Source organism: Macaca fascicularis, chromosome X, assembly GCF_037993035.2.
Source record: "Macaca fascicularis isolate 582-1 chromosome X, T2T-MFA8v1.1".
Lineage (NCBI taxonomy): Eukaryota > Metazoa > Chordata > Mammalia > Primates > Cercopithecidae > Macaca > Macaca fascicularis.
This window is the reverse complement of record NC_088395.1, coordinates 16,457,024-16,475,535: the sequence shown is the minus strand read 5'-3', so window position 1 is coordinate 16,475,535 and position 18,512 is coordinate 16,457,024. Positions and strand designations below refer to the sequence as shown.

At 42.6% G+C, this 18,512-nt stretch overlaps 2 protein-coding genes across 4 annotated transcripts in view; one reads left to right on the top strand and one right to left on the bottom strand.

Annotated features, from left to right (window-relative positions):
• The window catches only part of CTPS2 (CTP synthase 2), a 121,274-nt gene that overhangs the window by 43,477 nt on the left and 59,285 nt on the right, over positions 1 to 18,512 (top strand). For all 3 annotated transcript variants that reach the window (XM_045384400.2, XM_045384401.2, XM_045384402.2), the window contains exons 12-13: positions 49 to 111; positions 216 to 259. In XM_045384400.2, coding sequence (XP_045240335.1) covers positions 49 to 111; positions 216 to 259 — 107 coding nt within the window. The remainder of the gene's footprint in view (positions 1 to 48; positions 112 to 215; positions 260 to 18,512) is intronic.
• S100G (S100 calcium binding protein G) lies at positions 13,622 to 17,082 on the bottom strand. Its single transcript, XM_005593051.5, has 2 exons — positions 16,937 to 17,082; positions 13,622 to 13,807 (listed from the first exon to the last, which is right to left on the bottom strand). Exons 1-2 carry the CDS (start codon positions 17,069 to 17,071, stop codon positions 13,703 to 13,705), a joined length of 240 nt encoding a protein of 79 aa, XP_005593108.2. The 5' UTR covers positions 17,072 to 17,082; the 3' UTR covers positions 13,622 to 13,702.

Here is an 18,512-nt window from a genome sequence, read left to right as displayed (position 1 = left end):
AAATACAAAGTGAGTTCATTTGCTTTGCATATGTGCTTTTTAAAATAGGAGTTTGTCTTGGGATGCAACTAGCAGTGATAGAGTTTGCAAGAAACTGCCTTAACTTGAAAGGTAAGTTTGAGGTTTGCTAATGACCATTTATTTTAAAAATTTTCTCTCTTCAAATATTTTTCAGCATTATTGGTGAATTACTGAACTCTTTTCTTAATCTTCAGATGCTGATTCCACAGAATTTAGGCCAAATGCCTCAGTTCCTCTGGTAAGTGGCTTGTTTATCTTTCTGGGTCCAGTCATTGTCACTTGGGTCCTGACTCTTGCCTAAATTCATAAGGGGCTATTGGCTGGGCGCCGTGGCTCACGCCTGTAATGCCAGCACTTTGGGAGATCAAGGCAGGCGGATCACTTGAGGTTAGGAGTTCGAGACTAGCCTGGTCAACATGGTGAAACCCTGGTCTCTACTAAAAATGCAAAAATTAGCTGGATGTGGTGGCAGATGCCTGTAATCTCAGCTACTCGGGAGGCTAAGGCAGGAGAATCGCTGGAACCTGGGAGGTGGAGGTTGCGGTGAGCTGAGATCGTGCCACTGCACTCCAGCCTGGGTGACAGAGTGAGACTCCCTCTCAAAAAAAAGGGGGGGTCTATTATTTTTTCTTTACAGCACCAGAACATTTTAAATTATATTATTCTTATATTAAAGTCCTTTGTTCTTGATAGTCCATCTTCTCAGCTATGCTTTAAAGACAGTCATAATCCTGGACTGATTTCTCTTTGTCGCAGCTTTCAAGCTTAATGTTTAGGAAAGGATTAAATTGACTGTGACAACAATTTATAACATCTACTATAAATAAATGAGCTGTCCTGTCTCCAGACTCATCGCCAGTCTGCCTATTTTCCACACTGGTGGTCATCTGTCTTTCTAAAACAAAAGTGACAGTGATTCTGCTGCCAGTCCTCATCTTCCATCAGTTTCTTTTCTCTTAACATATTCAGTCCAGGATTCTGGGCTGGGTCCCAAAGCCATTGTGCTCTGTCACCTGCTGCTTTGCTGATTCATCCCATGGCATCCTGATTCCTCCCAGGCTTTGAGTTTTTTTCTGTTTTGTGTTTTTTTGAGGCAAGGTCTCACTCTGTCACACAGGCTGGAATGCAGTGGCATGATCGCAGCTCACTGAATCCTAGACCTCCTGGGGTCAAACAATCTTCCCACCTCATTTTTTGATTTTTTTTGTAGAGACAAGGTCTCACTATGTAGCCCAGGCTACATGCTTTGAGTTTTACGTTTGGACAGTCTGAACTAGTTTTCAGATGCAGTCTGAGGTTTCCCATACCTGAGATGTCCACCTGCCTAAAATCCCTTTCCCCCTGGAATCTCAATGAAACCAACGAAGAATTTAATTAACAACAACTCAGGCCGGGCGTGGTGGCTCACGCCTGTAATCCTAGCACTTTGGGAGGCCGAGACGGGCGGATCACGAGGTCAGGAGATTGAGACCATCCTGGCTAACACGGTGAAACCCCTTCTCTACTACAAAAATACAAAAAACCTAGCCGGGCGAGGTGGCGGGTGCCTGTAATCCCAACTACTCGGGAGGCTGAGGCAGGAGAATGGGAGGCGGAGCTTACAGTGAGCCGAGATCCGGCCACTGCACTCCAGCCTGGGTGACAGAGCGAGACTCCGTCTCAAAAAAAAAAAAAAAAACAACTCAGTTACCAACAACTTCCTATTCACCTGAGGAAGGCTTTCCTGACCTCTTTTCTTTACCTGCCTCTGCCCTCTGCCCCATGTTTCTGTGCTCACCACTAACAGAGCGAGCTCTGCAAGATGATGGTTGGCCTTCAGTCAGGCTGTTTGCCAGCCATCCATGCACACCCAATCGTGTGCCTGCTGCTGGGCACCTCCTTCTAATGGAGCTCGCGCCTCACAATCGTGATTTTTTTTTAAAACAGCTTTATTGAGATATAATTCATATACCACAAAATTTAGCCATTTAAACTATATAATCTGGCCAGACATGGTGGCTCACGCCTGCAATCCCAGCACTTTGGGAGGCCTAGACAGGTCGATCACTTGAGGTGAGGGCAGGAGTTCGAGACTAGACTGGCCAACAAGTTAAAGCACCATCTCTACTAAAAATATAAAAAATTAGCCGGGTGTGGTGGTGCATGCCTGTAATCCCAGCTGCTAGGGAGGCTGAGACAGGAAAATTGCTTGAACCCGGGAGGCGTAGGTTGCAGTGAGCTGAGATTGTGCCATTGCACTCCAGCCTGGGCAACAGAATGAGACTTTTTCTCAAAAAACAAACAAAAAAACTGTATAATCCAATGTTTTTTAAGCATATTCACAGATCTGTGCCACTCTCATTACAAGCAATTTTGGGCCATTTTCATTACTCCAGAAAGAAATCCCACACACCTTAGCTGACACCCCCAAACCTCCTATCCCCACCAGCCCCAGGCAACCATTAGTCTACCTTCTGTCTTTATAGATTTGCCTATTTGAATCATTTCATGTAAATGGAATCATCCAATATGTAGCCTTTTGTGACTGATTGCTTTTACTTAGGATAATGTTTTCAAGGTCTGTCTATGTTGTAACATGTATCAGTACTTTGTTTCTTTTTATTGCTGATTAATATTTCATTATATGGACATGCAACATTTTATTTATCCATTGATGAACATCTGCATTGTTTCTACTTTTTGGCGTTGTGAGTAATGCTGCTGTGAACATTCATGTGAAAGTTTTTGTGTGGACATATGTTTTCATTTCACCAGGAGTGGAATTGCTGGGTCATATGGTAATTCTGTGTTTAACCCTTTGAGGAACTGCAGGACTATTTTCCAAAGTGGCTGCAACATTTTAATTTCCTGCCAGCAATGTATGATGGTCCTAATTTGTCCATATCCTTGTGAACATTTGTTATTTCTGTCTCTTTGATGATAGCCATCCTAGTAGATGTGAAGTGGTATCTCATTGTGGCTTTGATTTGCAGTTGCCTGATGGCTGAGGATGTCGAGCATCTTTTCATGTGTTTATTGGCCACTTGTATGTCTTCTCTGGAGAAATGTCCATTCACATCCTTTGTCTATTTTAAAATTGGGATATTTGTATTTTTATTATTGAATTGTAACGGTTCTTTATATATTCTAGATATAAATTCCTTATATATAATCTGTGCTATCGACATTTGGGGACACATTATTCTTTGTTGTGTGTGGGAGCTTCTGCCCACTAGGTGCCAGTATCACTCCCTCACCCCTGCCCAATTGTGACACTAAAAGTACCTCCAGATATTGTCAAATATCTCTTGGGGACAGGAGCAGAATCACCCTGGTTGAGAACCACTGATTTAGAGAAATCTAGTTCTATTTCTGTCCCCTGTAGCCTGTTCACTGCCTTCCCTTATGGCAAGCATTCATTCTTTTTTTCTTGGTTTATCTTCCCATTTGTTAGATATAAGTAAAGCTGTATGTCTTTGTCATCCACTGCCCTTCTTAGGAAAATGGTAGCATACTCTGCACAGTTTTGTCCTGCCTTGCATTTTTCGCTTAACACTATATGCTGGAGATCACCCCACGGAAGCACATAGAAGCATTCTCCACTCTTTTTTTGTAGCTTGTAACTCAAACCATAATGAACCATAACTTACCAGCCAGATGGTACTTTTAACTCTTATGCTCAGAAGGCCTGATGCCAATGAAGGGTTCCTTATGAGCCTTTAATATAAACATATTTCCTGACTAATAGCTGAAATGGTTGTGCCAGGAAAACTATGGGTTTTCTTTTCTAAGATACACTTTGGGATAGGAAGCGATTTTACCAGTAGGTGCCACTGTTAGATAGTGTTGGCAAGGTTAATTCTTTGATGATTATTCTTTACTGGGGGTATGTGTATGTGCATTAAAAAATTTTTACACACGGCTGGGCGCAGTGGCTCACGCCTGTAATTAGCACTTTGGGAGGCCAAGGCAGGTAGATCGCAAGGTCAGGAGATCAAGATCATCCTGGCTAACACGGTGAAACCCCGTCTCTACTAAAAATACAAAGAAATTAGCCAGGCATGGTGGCACGCGCCTGTAGTCCCAGCTACTCGGAAGGCTGAGGCAGGAAAATGGCGTGAACCCGGGAGACGAGCTTCCAGTGAGCCGAGATTGCGCCACTGCACTCCAGCCTGGGCTACAGAGCGAGACTCCACCTCAAAAAAAAAAAAAAAAGAAAAAAAAAATTTTATACACAGGGTAAAGAAGTTAAGCCCTGCAGAAAAGGTACAGAACTGTCTCTCCTTTGCCACCACCTCACTTCAGTTCCCTTCCCCAGTGGCAAGTACTTTGATCCATTTCATTCTTTCTTTTTTTCTTTTTAAAGAGATGGGCCGTCTCACTATGTTACCCAGGCTGGATATTCACAGGTTTGATCATAGCACACAACAGCCTCGAACTCCTGAGCTCAAGTTATTTTCCCACCTCAACTTCCCAAGTAGCTGGAACTACAGGAACTCAGCTGATGCATTTCTTTAGTTATTTCAGAGATTTGTGTGTGTGTGTTTGTGTGTGTGTGTACCCACTTAGCCACACACGTATGAATATGTATTCCCTTTAAAAAAAAATCTTGGCTGGGTGCAGTGTCTCATGCCTGTAATCCCTGCACTTTGGGAGGCTGAGGCAGGAGGACTGCTTGAGTCTTGGAGTTGGAGAGCAGCCTGGGAAACATAGTTACACCTTGCCTCTACAATAAATAAATAAAATTAGCTGTGCATGGTGGCATGCACCTATAGTCCTAGCTACTCGGAAGACTGAGGTGGGAGGATCACTTGAGCTCGGGAGGTTGAGCTGCAGTGAGCTGTGGTCGCGCCGCTATGCTCCAGCCTGGGTGACTGAGCGAGACCCTGTCTCAAAACAAAACCAAACAAAACAACTTTGTAGCATGCTGCAGACACTGTTCCCACCTTGCTTTATATACTGATCACTCCACATCAATGTGCAGGGATATCTTTGGTGTGCTTGCCCTGCTGTATGCTACATGGCTGTATCCTTATTTATTTAACCAGTCTCATATTTAGTTTGTGTCCATTATTTTGCTCTTTAAATTATGCTGCAAATTAGTATCCATGTACATATATCCTTGCACCCATGCGTGAACACATCTGCAGGGATAAATTCCTAGAAGGGGAGTTGCTAAGTCAGAGGATGTGCGCATTTTACATTTTGATGGCTCCTATACACATAAGTGAGATGAGAACAATAAAAGCTAATTGCTATTGAACATCTTTATGGCCTGCAATCAGTTTGTTGGAGAAAAATAGCCTTAAGAGCCAGCATTTGTATCGATGTCAGAAGTCTTATTAAAAAAAAAGACTAAGGAGGTAGAATCATAAGGCAGCAAGCACCATGAAGCCTGCAGAGTTACTTAAGCTTGAGCAAATAACAGTTACTTTGTGGGGATTGGTCATTCTGGCTCTTCTAGCTAGGAAAGTAAACAATTTGGAAACCAGGAGCCTTCTATAGGGAATATTTCCTCCTAAAATCTGTCCATGGGCCATCATAACCCTCCTTTGGCATGCATGATTAGTGCTATGGCTGATTATGAAATCAGTAGAGACACTGGCATCCAGAACAGATCCAAGAGAGGGTGTCTCTTACACACATAAAAAGAGAAACAGATTTTTCCTTAAGGGTTAAGGTAGACTCTTTCTGCGTCTCAGAGTGCCCAGGAGAGAATGAGTACAATTTATTTTATTGTGTCATTTCTCTGCTCAATCCACAAGGTGAAAGTGAAGGCTCTGGGACTTTGCAGAATACTTAAGGTTCTGTAGCAACTCTGGTTTTTGGCCCTGCTTCAGAGTAGTCTCAGCTGCCTTCTAGATGGTACATAACCAGGAGCGTAGCTGTTGGTGACTTACATTCTAACTCTATGTCAGTCACATGGCTGCTGCTGACATCCTTGACCTTGAATTTAGCTTCAGATCTCTCCAGTTCATCTGTAGGGTAGTTCACAGCATTTTGGACTTTGTGTTTTGAATATTTTCAGGTTTTGAGGCATATATATATACACACACACACACATATATACACACATATATATACATATATATATGAACAATCTCAGTCTAATGTGTAGGCATGTGAATGTGCTTAACTCTAAGCATTTCTTTTCTGTTTGTTGAAAAAGGTAACTAAAAATTCTGAATTTACATAAGCTATTACACCCTGAAGACAGAATTCATGTTCCACCTTCAGAAGACATCAACACACACGTGCACACTTGGATGGTGGTATTGGAAAGGAACAGGGAGAAATTCAAAGCATTTTAACAAGATGCAAATGGATATTTGAGATTTCGGTATTTGATATTATTTCAATTTTCATTATTTATCATAGGTATGACGTCATTTATCCCTTTTTGATCCAGGAATTTTCAGGGTTAAGTGAATTTTACATCTACCATCGTAGATTTGTGAAACAGCCACATAATTAAAAGCTGATTTGGGTGAAAGTTGATTTTTGTTATACATTAAGTATAATTAATTAATGCATAACATTTTCCTGCCTTTAGTTGAAGCCCTGTTTAAAATATTTTCCTCATCTCTATTATTTTTCAACAACTTCATATGGAATGGAAATTAAGAGGTGTTGGAAAAAACCCAGACGGCCCACTTAGAGTTATCTTTTAGGCAATTTTGATTACTTTGAGGATTTGTTTGCATTTAGAGTGTTGAAGTAAGCATCTCCTGACTATTAAAAAGATCATATAGAAATCACTTGGAGGTTAGTTAGGGCTAAAAAACGTTTTTTCTACAAAAGCAGTCATTAGGAATACAGCTATAGGCCAGGTGTGGTGACTCACACCAGTAATCCCAGCACTTTGGGAGGCTGAGGCTGGTGGCTTGCCTGTGGTCAGGAGTTTGAGACCAGCCTGGCCAACACAGTGAAACCCTGTCTCTACTAAAAATACAAAAAATTAGCTGGGCGTGGTGGCGGGTGCCTGTAATCCCAGCTACTGGGAGGCTAAGGTAGAAGAATCACTTGAAACCAGGAGGCAGAGGTTGCAGTGAGCCGAGATCGTGCCATTGCACTCCAGCCTGGGCAACAAGAGTGAAATGCTGTCTCAAAAAAAAAAAAGAAAAAAAATACAGCTATAATATGGGTTAAATAGCTTGTTACAGATCACTCTCGGAGCCTAATACTCCTTTGATACTGCCTCTGTGGGGATAGCAGGTTTAGAGTTGACATCAGAGTGTTGGCTGAGGTAACTTTTTTCTACTCAGAGAAAGAAAAGTTCTTGCCTGGGCACGGTGGCTCACACCTGTAATCTAAGCACTTTGGGCAGCCAAGGTAGGAGCATCGCTTAAGCCCAGGAGTTCAAGACCAGCCTGGTCAACATGGCGATACCTCATGTCTACAAAAAAATAAAAAAGTAATCCTGGCACTTTGGGAGGCTGAGGCAGGTGGATCACGAGGTCAGGAGATCGAGACCATCCTGGCCAACACAGTGAAACCCTGTCTCTACTAAAATTCAAAAAAATTAGCCGGGCATGGTGGCATGTGCCTGTAGTCCCAGCTGCTCAGGAGGCTGAGGCAGGGGAATTGCGTGAACCCGAGAGGTGGAGGTTGTAGGGAGCTGAGATCGTGTGACTGCACTCCAGCCTGGCGATAGAGCAAGACTCCGTCTCAAAAAATAATAAATAAATAATAAAAAATAAATTTAAAAGTTAACTGGGCATGGTGGTGTGCACCTGTAGTTCCAGCTACTCAGGATGCTGAGGTGGGAGGATCACCTGAGCCTGAGGTCGAGGCTGCAGTGAGCCATGATCACGTCACTGCACTCTAGCCTGGGTGACAGAGTCCGACTCTGTCTAAAAAAAAAAAAAAAAGAAAGAAAGAAAAATTCTCCTGAAAGGGAACCCTTGCAAACTCTTGGTGGGAATGTAAATTGGCATTGCTATTATGGAAAATAGTGTGGAGGTGCCTCAAAAAATTAAAAATAGAGCTACCATATGATCCACCTACCCCACTACTGGGTATCCAAAACATACCAAAAGATATGAAACTAGTATGTTCAAGAGATATCTGCACTCATGTTTGTTGCAGCATTATTCATAATAACCAAGATACATAATCAATCTAAGTGTTCCTAAAGAAAATGGAATATGTGGGGTGTGTACTACTTAGCTTCAAAAAAGAAGGAAATTCTGCCATTTGCAACAACATGGATGACCCTGGAGGACATTATGTTAATAACCCAGGCACAGAAGGACAAATACTGTATAATCTCACTTATATGTGGCATCTAAAACAATCAAAGTAGAAGCCGAGGGTAGAGTGATATTACCAGGGTGAAATGGGAGTGGGAAAAATGGGGAGATGTTGGTCAAAGGACACAAACTTGCAGTTATAAGATGAATAAATTCTGGAGATCTAATGTAGAGCATGGGGACCATAGTTAATAACAGTGTAATCCCAGCACTTTGGGAGGCTGAACTTTGCTAAGAGAGTAGATCTTCATTGCTCTCATCACACACACACAACAGTAACTACGTGAAGTGATGAATATGTTAGCTTACTTGTGGTAATCCTCCCACAGTGTATACATAGATGAAAACATCTTGTTGTACACCTTGAATATATACATTTTTTTTTTTTTTTGGTCATTCTGTGACTCCTACACCTTCTTACTCCCTTTGTGACCTTGGGTGGACTCAGCATGGCGACCAAAGACTTTCATGATCTGAAGTGGGTGTGCCCTCTTCATTCCTCATACTTGACATTCCACCCCAAACAGGGTGTGCGCGTTCTCTGAACGGCCTTGCATTTGGGCATGATGTGTTTGCTCGGGCTATTTTCTCTCTCTCTGAATGCCCACTGCTGCCCCTTTCCTGCATGCTCCCCTCAAGGTTCTTTCTACAAAGTGCAGTTGAAATGCTACTTTTCTGAGGAATCCTTCCCCTGACCTGGTCCCAGACTTACTGACTTAGAATCTCAGAGGTCTGGAAATTTGTATCTCTCATGGCATCTCGTATAGTGCCTTGCCCATAATAGGTACTTTATATATGTTGGAATTGAAATAGATAATGTATATTAACTCTGCGAGGGGCTAATTGATACCTAGAATGAACATAGGCTAAAATGAGAAGCTAGCATGAGCTAGGTATCAGAACCGAACAAAACACACACCGCAAATAATAAAAACCCAAACCATAGACTAATGTTGGTTAGGAATGAAGATGTGAAAAATCTCAAATAAAATATTAGAACATCCAATTTAACAGCATTAAAGAATGATCATGACTGGGTAGTGTGTTTATAATTAACACATTATATTGATTGAACAAAAGAGAGAAACCCTGTAGCGCCATACATGCTCAATATCGAAACCTGGTGCCCGCAGTCTCACAATGAACTAGGAAGAGACCAGTACTTCTTAAAGAAGAAGAAGAGGCCGGGCGCGGTGGCTCAAGCCTGTAATCCCAGCACTTTGGGAGGCCGAGACGGGCGGATCACAAGGTCAGGAGATCGAGACCATCCTGGCTAACACGGTGAAACCCCGTCTCTACTAAAAAATACAAAAACTAGCCGGGCGAGGTGGCGGACGCCTGTAGTCCCAGCTACTCGGGAGGCTGAGGCAGGAGAATGGCGTGAACCCGGGAGGCGGAGCTTGCAGTGAGCCGAGATCCGGCCACAGCACTCCAGCCTGGGCGACAGAGCGAGACTCCGTCTCAAAAAAAAAAAAAAAAAAAGAAGAAGAAGAGTATCTTTCTCAAAGCAATAGCTGACAGTAAACTTCATGGTGAAATAGTAAGGGATTCTTATCACAACCAGCAACAGATAAAAAATGTGCACCATCATGAACAAAACAGTTGTTAAAATGAGACCAGCAAATGCTCCCTGGGGAGTGAAGCTGGCATTCTCCTTCCTGCCTGTAGAGTTATGAATCCATACAACCTTTTGGGAAATCAGTTAGGTGGTCTGTTTGATAAACCATACAAAATCCATACCCTCTGACTCAGACATTTACTTCTCAGAAATTCTCCTAAGGAAATCGGAAATGTTGACAGAAATATGAATAGGTACTCATTACATTTAGAAGAATTAGCGATGACAACAGTCTACTCATCATAACATTTGGAAGAATCGGAAATGACAACAATCTAAATGCCCCACAATGGGGAAATAGTTAAGACTATTATGGGGTATCTGTACAGTGGAATGTAATGAGTCATTAGAAATGTTTAAGAGTTTTAATACCATGAGAATGTTCTTGTGTTGAGTTAGAATGATACAAATTGTATTTAAACGGTCCCTCAACTGTTTATAAAATCTCCTCTGTTTCTTGGTGAGTTAGAAATCACCTTTTTTTTTTTTTTTTGAGATAGAGTCTTGCTCTGTCACCCAGACTGGACTGGAGTGCAATGGCACAATCTTGGCTCACTGCAACCTCCACCTCCCGGGCTCAGGTAATCTTCCTGCCTCAGCCTCCTGAGTAACTGGGATTGTAGGTGTGTGCCACTATGCCTGGCTAATTTTTGTATTTTTTGTAGAGTTTCGTCATGTTGCCCAGGCTAGTCTTGAACTATTAGACTCAAGCGATCCACCTGCCTTGGCCTCCCAAAGTGGTGGGATTACAGGCGTGAGCCACTGCGCCTCGCCACTTTTCTATTTTTCTAGTTAGCTTTCTAAATGTTTGAAATGGCTTCCAATTAAGTTCATTTTATTATTAGGGGAAACTTCCATACTTATTTTCTTTCTTCCCAAATCTCCACAAGTATACTCTCCTCCCAAAATTTAGATAGTTGTATTTTTCGGATTATTCCAAATAAGATTGCTGAGAGGCTAATCACAAAGAGCAGGAGCCAGAGATTTACAAAGTGTTCTCTTACTATTGAACATTTTCATTTATTCTTTTTGATAGGACACACATCCATATGGCTCAGAAATCAAAATGTCCAAGAGTTTTCAAGTGAGTAGTGGCTCTCTTATTCCTGCCCCTGCCATCTGCCCAGTCCTCTTGAAGTACGTAACCAATGATAATAGTTTCTACTGCGCACTTGCAGAGATTTTCCAGGAAATCTCAAGCACCTTGCCTTCCAAGTCACTATATACCAGCTACTCATCTTGTGCCCAGTTCACTTTGGTCACCCTGTCCCCACCACCCCTGTGCTTATATCAACCGCTACTTCTCTCTCTCTGAGCTCAAACACCCCAGAGAGAACCCTGGGCCTGCCCAGCCTTTTATGGGTAGATGAGGTGGGAGTGTGGGTATGTGCTCCTCTGCCCACTTCAGAGAGTCATCCAGCTTCTGGAAAAATGACAGCAGCCAACTTGACAGAAGAACCCAGCATACACATTCAAGTTCATTGGATAAAAAAAAAAAAAAAAAAAAAAAAAGGCCAGGCATGGTGGCTCATGCCTGTAATCCCAGCACTTTGGGAGATGAAGGTGGGTGGATTGCTTGAGCCCACGAGTTTGAGACTATCCTGGGCGACACAGGGAGACCCCTGTCTCTACAAAAAGTAAAAAAATAAAAATTAGCCAGGCATAGTAGCACATGCCTGTAGTCCCAGCTACTTGGGAGACTGAGGTGGGAGGATCCCTTGAGCCCAGGAGGTCAAGACTGCAGTGAGCCCTGAAAATGCCAATGCACTCCAGCCTGGGCTACTGAGCAAGACCCTATCAAAAAAACAGAAACAAACAAAAAACAAAAAAAAACGAAAACAACAACAACAAAAACCAAAAAAACACAAAAAAATCCCTAAAACTGAAAATAAGTCAAAGGCAGTACTTTGCAGGCAGTGATTTTCAGCTTGAGGGCAGGGCCGTATAGCAGAATCTTTAGAGGGCTTATGTAGTTTGAAACTCCTTCAGTAGCATCATTTTCTACATTTTGAAAGCGGAAATGATCCCATATCTTTCTGATGTCAACTACAGGAAGTATAGTGTGGCAGTCTGGGCTCTAGAGAGTGAGGTAAAAATAATAAACTGCTTGAAGAACATTGTTCAAAAGCATATCATGTCACTCCCAAGGGGGTTACAATTGGGTTTTTGGTGGGGAGGGCAGCAGTGGGGTTAAAAAAAATCTTCATGTCTAAAGCGCAGATATGCACACAGCACATAAACAAATGCACAAGACATCTCTGGAGTTAAAATTTCCTGGAGGGTGGCGATTAGAAACAAGTATTTAACAAGGCTCCTTAGGAGGGTGATAATGGCTTAAGAAAGGTTGAGAGAGGCTGGGTGTGACCTGTAATCCTAGCACTTTGGGAGGCTGAGGCCGGCAGATCACTTGAGGTCAGGAGTTTGAGACCAGCCTGGCCAACATAGTAAAACCCTGTCTCTGCTAAAAGTACAAAAATTAGCCGGGTGTGGGGGCACACGCCTGTAATCCCAGTTACTTGGGAGGCTGAGAGGCAGGAGAATTGCTTGAGCCCAGGAAGCGGAGTTTGCAGTGAGCCAAGATCATACCACTGCACTCCAGCCTGGGCGACAGAGCAAGACTCTGTCTCAAAAAAAAAAAAAAAAAAAAAAAAAAGAAAATAAGAAAGGTTGAGAGAGACCGTTCAAAGGCAATGGGACCCAATACTGATACTTTGATACTTCATGGGTGTTTTGCGGAGGAGAGTTGCGAGGATAAAGAAGAAATAAAAATCTAGCTTCTGGGGCACTGCTGTGAGCAGGCTATTGGGGTCAGCTTGAGCCATTGGTAACTTGGACAAACTTGAAGTTAACATTTGAACTCTTATCTGGTAAGGGGTAGCAGAAAGTTCCCTTCCCTTCTCTGTGCTTCGTGCCTCCATATTCCCCACTGTCGTCACTTCACCCCCTGCATCCCCCAGCTGGATGTGAAAAGTGGAACTTGAACTTGAGGGCTGGCTGTTTTGTCAGGATACGGGATGCCAAGAGTTGAGAAGGCCCAAGGTCTTCCTGTGATCTTTTATATGACACGTCACACGCCAGAACCACAGCGTTAGGCTGGTAGACGCGAGGCCACCCGGTCAGTGATGAGTGGGGCCGCCTCTAGGTCCTGTGTTCCTTCTGTAGGGTCATTCATTAAGAAAGCACAGCGAGGTCTGGGAGATAGCATGATGTCAAGTGTCTGTTTGTGAAGTGTTTTTCTCACTCGCTGGTGGATAGCGTGAGATCAGAGTGGAAATTGGAGATGACCCGAGCACTGAGGAGTTAAGGAAGGAGAGCAAGCAACAGGGTGATTCTGGCAGAAAAGTGGAGCAAGGGAGTTGGTTTGGCATTTCTGGATTCTTTTTGGGTCTCCCACACCATCTTTGTAGTTTTGGGCAGGATCACAGAGCTATCTTGGCCCTCACATTTCTTTCTTTCTTTTTTTTTTTAAGACGGGGTCTCCCTCTGTGGTCCAGGCTGGAGTGCAGTGGTGTGATCATGGCTCACTGCAACCTTGACCTCCGGGGTTCAAGTGTTCTTCCTGCCTCAGCCTCCCTCTCTCTCTCTCTTTTAAATCTATAGAATTCGTTGAATCAGACTGAGGTTACTTTCAAGTCTATTATGTTATGAGGGTCAGTACTTAACAAAGTAAGGTATGTCTAATAATTTCTTTATTAATAATAACTGAACCTCACAGCCAGATCATTATAATTGCAAATAATTAAACCAGAGACTTTGGGGGATTCCACATAGGATAAAACCACAGCACAGGTGCTCTTCCTTCAGTGCTCAGGGTTCTATTTAGTTTTCTCCTTCACTGGGATATCTTTTTTACTAATACTTGGAATTCTTCAAAACTAACTTCTCCATCTCCATTCTTGTCCAGTTCTTGAAAGAGATCATCTAGAGTGTTTGGACCCTAAAAGAATGGGAGAGGGGAGGGGAGAAAAAATGAATCAGTTACTGCTACACGTTCTCAGAAATTAGAGGCCTTGGGTCTGTGTGCAAAGGCGGCAGCCCAGGTTTCCAGTGACATGCATCTAATAGCTAACAGAGGGAGACCAGCTCTAGCTGTCATGTTGCTCTGTGTCATAGAACTGGCTACCTTTCCCCCCCACCATATCACACATTTATTATTTTAATACAATGTGTATTTTAATACAGTTGTTTTCTTATGTAATCTTGGGTCTTTTTCTTTATGCCTCTAAAAACATTCTTCTGAGAAGGGATCTTTGGGCTTCACTGGATTGCCCATGGTGCACAAACAGTTGAGGACCCCTGCCCCAAGGTTTTCCTGGGAGCTGGGTTTGTCTCCTGCTCCAGGGCTAGGGCTGACATATTACATGAGGCAGCAGGCTGGGAGGGCTCCTTCTATAATCCTTTTGGGGTCCACACATTGACTCCAGAACTCAACCACTTAACTAACCACTGCCCAGTTTTTCCCAAACGCTGAGTTATGCAAAATGACTTTGGCTCAATGGTTCCCATGTTTTAGCATGCATCAGAATCACACGATAGGCGTGCTGGCCTTAGCAAATACAGATTGCCAGCCCCACCTCCAGAGTTTCTGACTCACTAGGCCTGGGGTGGGGCCTGAGAATCTGTACACAAGGTCTTGCTCTGTCACCCAGGCTGGAGTGCAGTGGCATGATCACAGCTCACTGCAGCTTCCACCTCCTGGGCTCAAATGATCCTCCTGCCTCAGCCTCCCAAGTAGTTGGGACTAAAGGCATGCACCACCACACCCGGCTAATTTTTGAAAATTTTTAGTAGAGACAAGGTCTTGCTGTGGTGTCCAGGCTGGAGAATCTATAGTTTCAGCAGCTTCCCAGGTGGTGCCAGTGCTGCTGCTCTGGGACCACACTTGGAGAACCACTGCTTGAGATGTCATGTGAGATCGTGTGCAGGCTTTTTGACTACTGAACTTCCTGCAGTGTCTTAAGCGGACTTAATTTTTGTCTCTACCATAAAACTCTAACCTTAAAGCCATTACTACTTGGATTTTCAGGTAGGAGTCTATCTGTGCAAAATACTACTTAGAAAACCAATTGAAATAACCGTTCAGTTTGTCAGTTTCAAATTAGACTATATTACATATATGTATATATAAATTGTGGTAAAAAACACAGAGCATTGAATTTATGCTCTTAATCATTTTTAAGCATACAGCCCGGTAGTGCTAAGTAGATTCACAATGTTGTGCAACACATTTCTATGGAAGATCTGTTTTAACCCCTAAGATTCCTACAAAAACACTCAGCACTTTGCTTTGATTACAAGACCAAACCGTAAGTTACTTATTCAGCCTTTGATTTATGAATATGAAACACTGTTTTCCTGAAGCCTTTACTAGATTCTAAACCATACATGGTGATGATATATGGAAACAGAGTATGGTGGAAAACCTTAGTAATGGAAACCTTATGGAAATATAATCAGGTACATGTAAGTACACTTTCAGAACTTACCATTTGTCTTCCTACCTTGTTCCAGATTATGTCTTATGTACTTTTTGTAGGAAGGACATAAAGTATAGAAAAAGTTACTCATGTTACCTTTTGAGTTAACTTGTTTGAGTACATGGCCTAGGCTTTCCTGTTAGATGATTATTTTTCTTCCTTTTAGAAAAAAATAAAGGGTTTTTAAAAATTTAAAATGTCTCACTAACTTGTTTTGCTTTTTAATTAAAAAGTCCATTTTTCTGCTAGTGATTTTAACTGTTTTTACAAGTTCTTCTGTATTTCAACTATAAGAAAATGAGAAAATATCAGATTACAGGGTCATTGAATTCAGCTTTTTTTCTTTTTAGTATTAAAAACAGAAGTCTTTCCAATTGTCATATTGGCAGAAGGGACATTTCTGGTTAAAATCTGGAGAGCTGGTTAAAATATTTGAAGAAATGTTCTCTCCTGAAGTTAGAGCTAAATAGTGACTGAGTCATAAAGAACAATTGCATGTCATTTCTGTTGTGAAGATGGTTTTTAGTTGCAAAATGACAATGACTGTCTCGTTTGAGTCCTCTGCTTAACTAGACCCGACCTTGGGCTTCCCCTCTTTGTCCTTGTATCTGACCACCCTTAATATCTGATCACCTGGCCTGCCTTCAGCTAGGATCCTATCAAGGCAATTTAACCAAAAACTCCTTATCCTGGATATTTCCCTGGTAATTTTCCATCCATTGGCCCCCCATCCTGTTCCATGATCGTAAATCCCCACTTGTCCATTTAGGAGTTGAGCCCAATCTCTCTCCCCATGGCAAGAACCTGTTTCAGTATGGATCGCCATGGCCCTCCTGGAGTGAGTTGCCTTACCATCTTTAGCAAATGTCCTCAGTCAGTTTTTTCTTTAGCAAAAGGAAAGTACTGTATATTGGAGAGAGGAGGATCAGCTCTTCTCTCCACTCTGTTGCCTTGAATACATTTTGATTTTGACAACTCTGGGGTGATTTTGATGTGAAACTTTATGGCCCAGGAAATTTAGTCCTTTCTTGAAAGTTGTTTAGAAATGCATGGTTGCCTCATTAACACAAATTTAAGTGATGAACACAAATTTAAATGCTTTTGAAATATAAATGAGTGCTGACAAGGCAATTTGTCAGTGGGTTTTCCTAACAGACTGCTAAGTAAATGTTGGTCTTGTTGAGGGATTTTACATATAAAAATGAAGCCCATCCAAGGCCAGCTAACACTATTTTGCAATCCTCTTTGTTTTCCTAAAGCCTGGCACAGAATTACTGAATCCTTGCTGAAGGCCTTAGTGGGTTTGCTTGATGACTTGTGGGTCTTCCAGGCATAATTTGGCATTGCTTCCATTTACCATGGCTAGTCCTGCAGAGTCCTGTGCTGAGGCTGCGGGAGGGAGAGAAGGCTTGGCCCTTGTTTTCTGAGAGCTTGCCTTCTGAAATGTGGCCTGACTTAAGGGGAAGAAAGCCCACCTGCATGTGTCCTCCCTCAAGCGATGGTCCCTATAAAGCTTTACCAGAGTCCTCTCCCCTCCTTCCCTTCCCACCATCAGTCCCATTAAGCGGGCTCTGCGGATGGCCACTTACTTTGAGTAAACTGGGGAATTCAGCCTGAATTAATAGCTTCAGTTCATCCTTTGACAACTGGTCTGGATCACCTTCTTTGGCTGCATATTTTTCAAAAATCCTCTTCAGTTCCTCAGGAGACTTTTTAGTGCTCATTCTGGTGCCCTATAAATTGGGAAGAAAATAAAACTTACCAAAAAGCTGAAGCAGAGTTTTGTGCTGAGGGTTGTCAGCAGGATTTTAGTGCCATTGGGCCATTTCCTTGGCATAAATGGGGAAGAATAAGGAAAAGAGAACATTGGGGTGGGAATGACACCAGTAACTGCCAACATGTTTTAAAAATAAGCATCTTAGGCCAGGCATGGTAGCTCATGCCTGTAATCCCAGCACTTTGGGAGGCCGAGGAGGGTGGATCGCTTGAGGTCAGGAGTTCGAGACTGTGGAAGCCTGGCCAACATGGTGAGACCCTGTCTCTATACCAAAATTAGCCGGGTGTAGTGGCACGTGCCTGTAGTCCCAACTACTTGGAAGACTGAGGCAGGAGAATCGCTTGAACCCGGGAGGCAGAGGTTGCAGTGAGTGTGATGCCAGTGCACTCCAGCCTGGGCGACAGAGCGAGCCTCCGTCGCAAAAAAAAAAAACCAACAAAACAAACAAACAAAAAAACCATCTTAGATAGTATGTTGAATGTCTGTTCTTAGAGTATATCTGTTAGGAGATTGGGGGGATGGTCCCTGGAGCCAAAGATTTTTATTAGCAATTAATGGCATTCTTCACTTTTTATGTACCTGATCTGCACTCTGCAGGCTGTGGTCTTCAAGAATACTTGACCACAGTTTCTAGCTTCTAAATTACAGGGAATATCTTCAGATGGCATAAACTCACCTTCTCCCCAGACCATTATCTTTCACACAATTCTGAAAGGAAGCAGAGTATTAATGCAAACAGAAGGAGCTCTAGGTAGTACCAAAATCACACTAACCTGGTCGCCCAATAGTGAAACAGCTAGAAGAATCAAAGAGGAGTTTGAAAAGCTGAGCAGAATCGTGAGACTTATATAGTCTTTACAGGCACACCACCCTGATTATGAAAATATCCTTTTGTTGGCCATTTAAGGGTAATTATTAATGGTTTTTGACACCCAGGCTTAAGACTGCATGAACTCCATCCATAATTAAGGGCAAGATCCAATAAAGGTCCATCTCGACAGTTGCTTCATGGTTCAGAGTCCTAAGTGTAAGCTTGAATTTTTTTCCCCCTGAGATTATGTTTTCCCTCCAATGTATAATTATGATATTTGCTCACAGTTCACATTTCATAAACTTAGATATAGAGGATTATTTTCAATTTAGTTGCATATTTAGACTTTAAAAAATAACTTTCTTCATATCCAAAAAAAAAAAATGCTGCCCTGTTCAGTAGCTCATGCCTGTAATCCCAGCACTTTGGGAGGCTGAGGCAGGAGGATGGCTTGAGGTGAGGAGTTTGATACCAGCCTGGTCAACATAGCAAGACCTCATTTCTACTGAAAAATTTAAAAAATCAGCCAGGTGTGGTGGTACATGCCTGTAGTCCCAGCTACTGTAGAGGCTGAGGT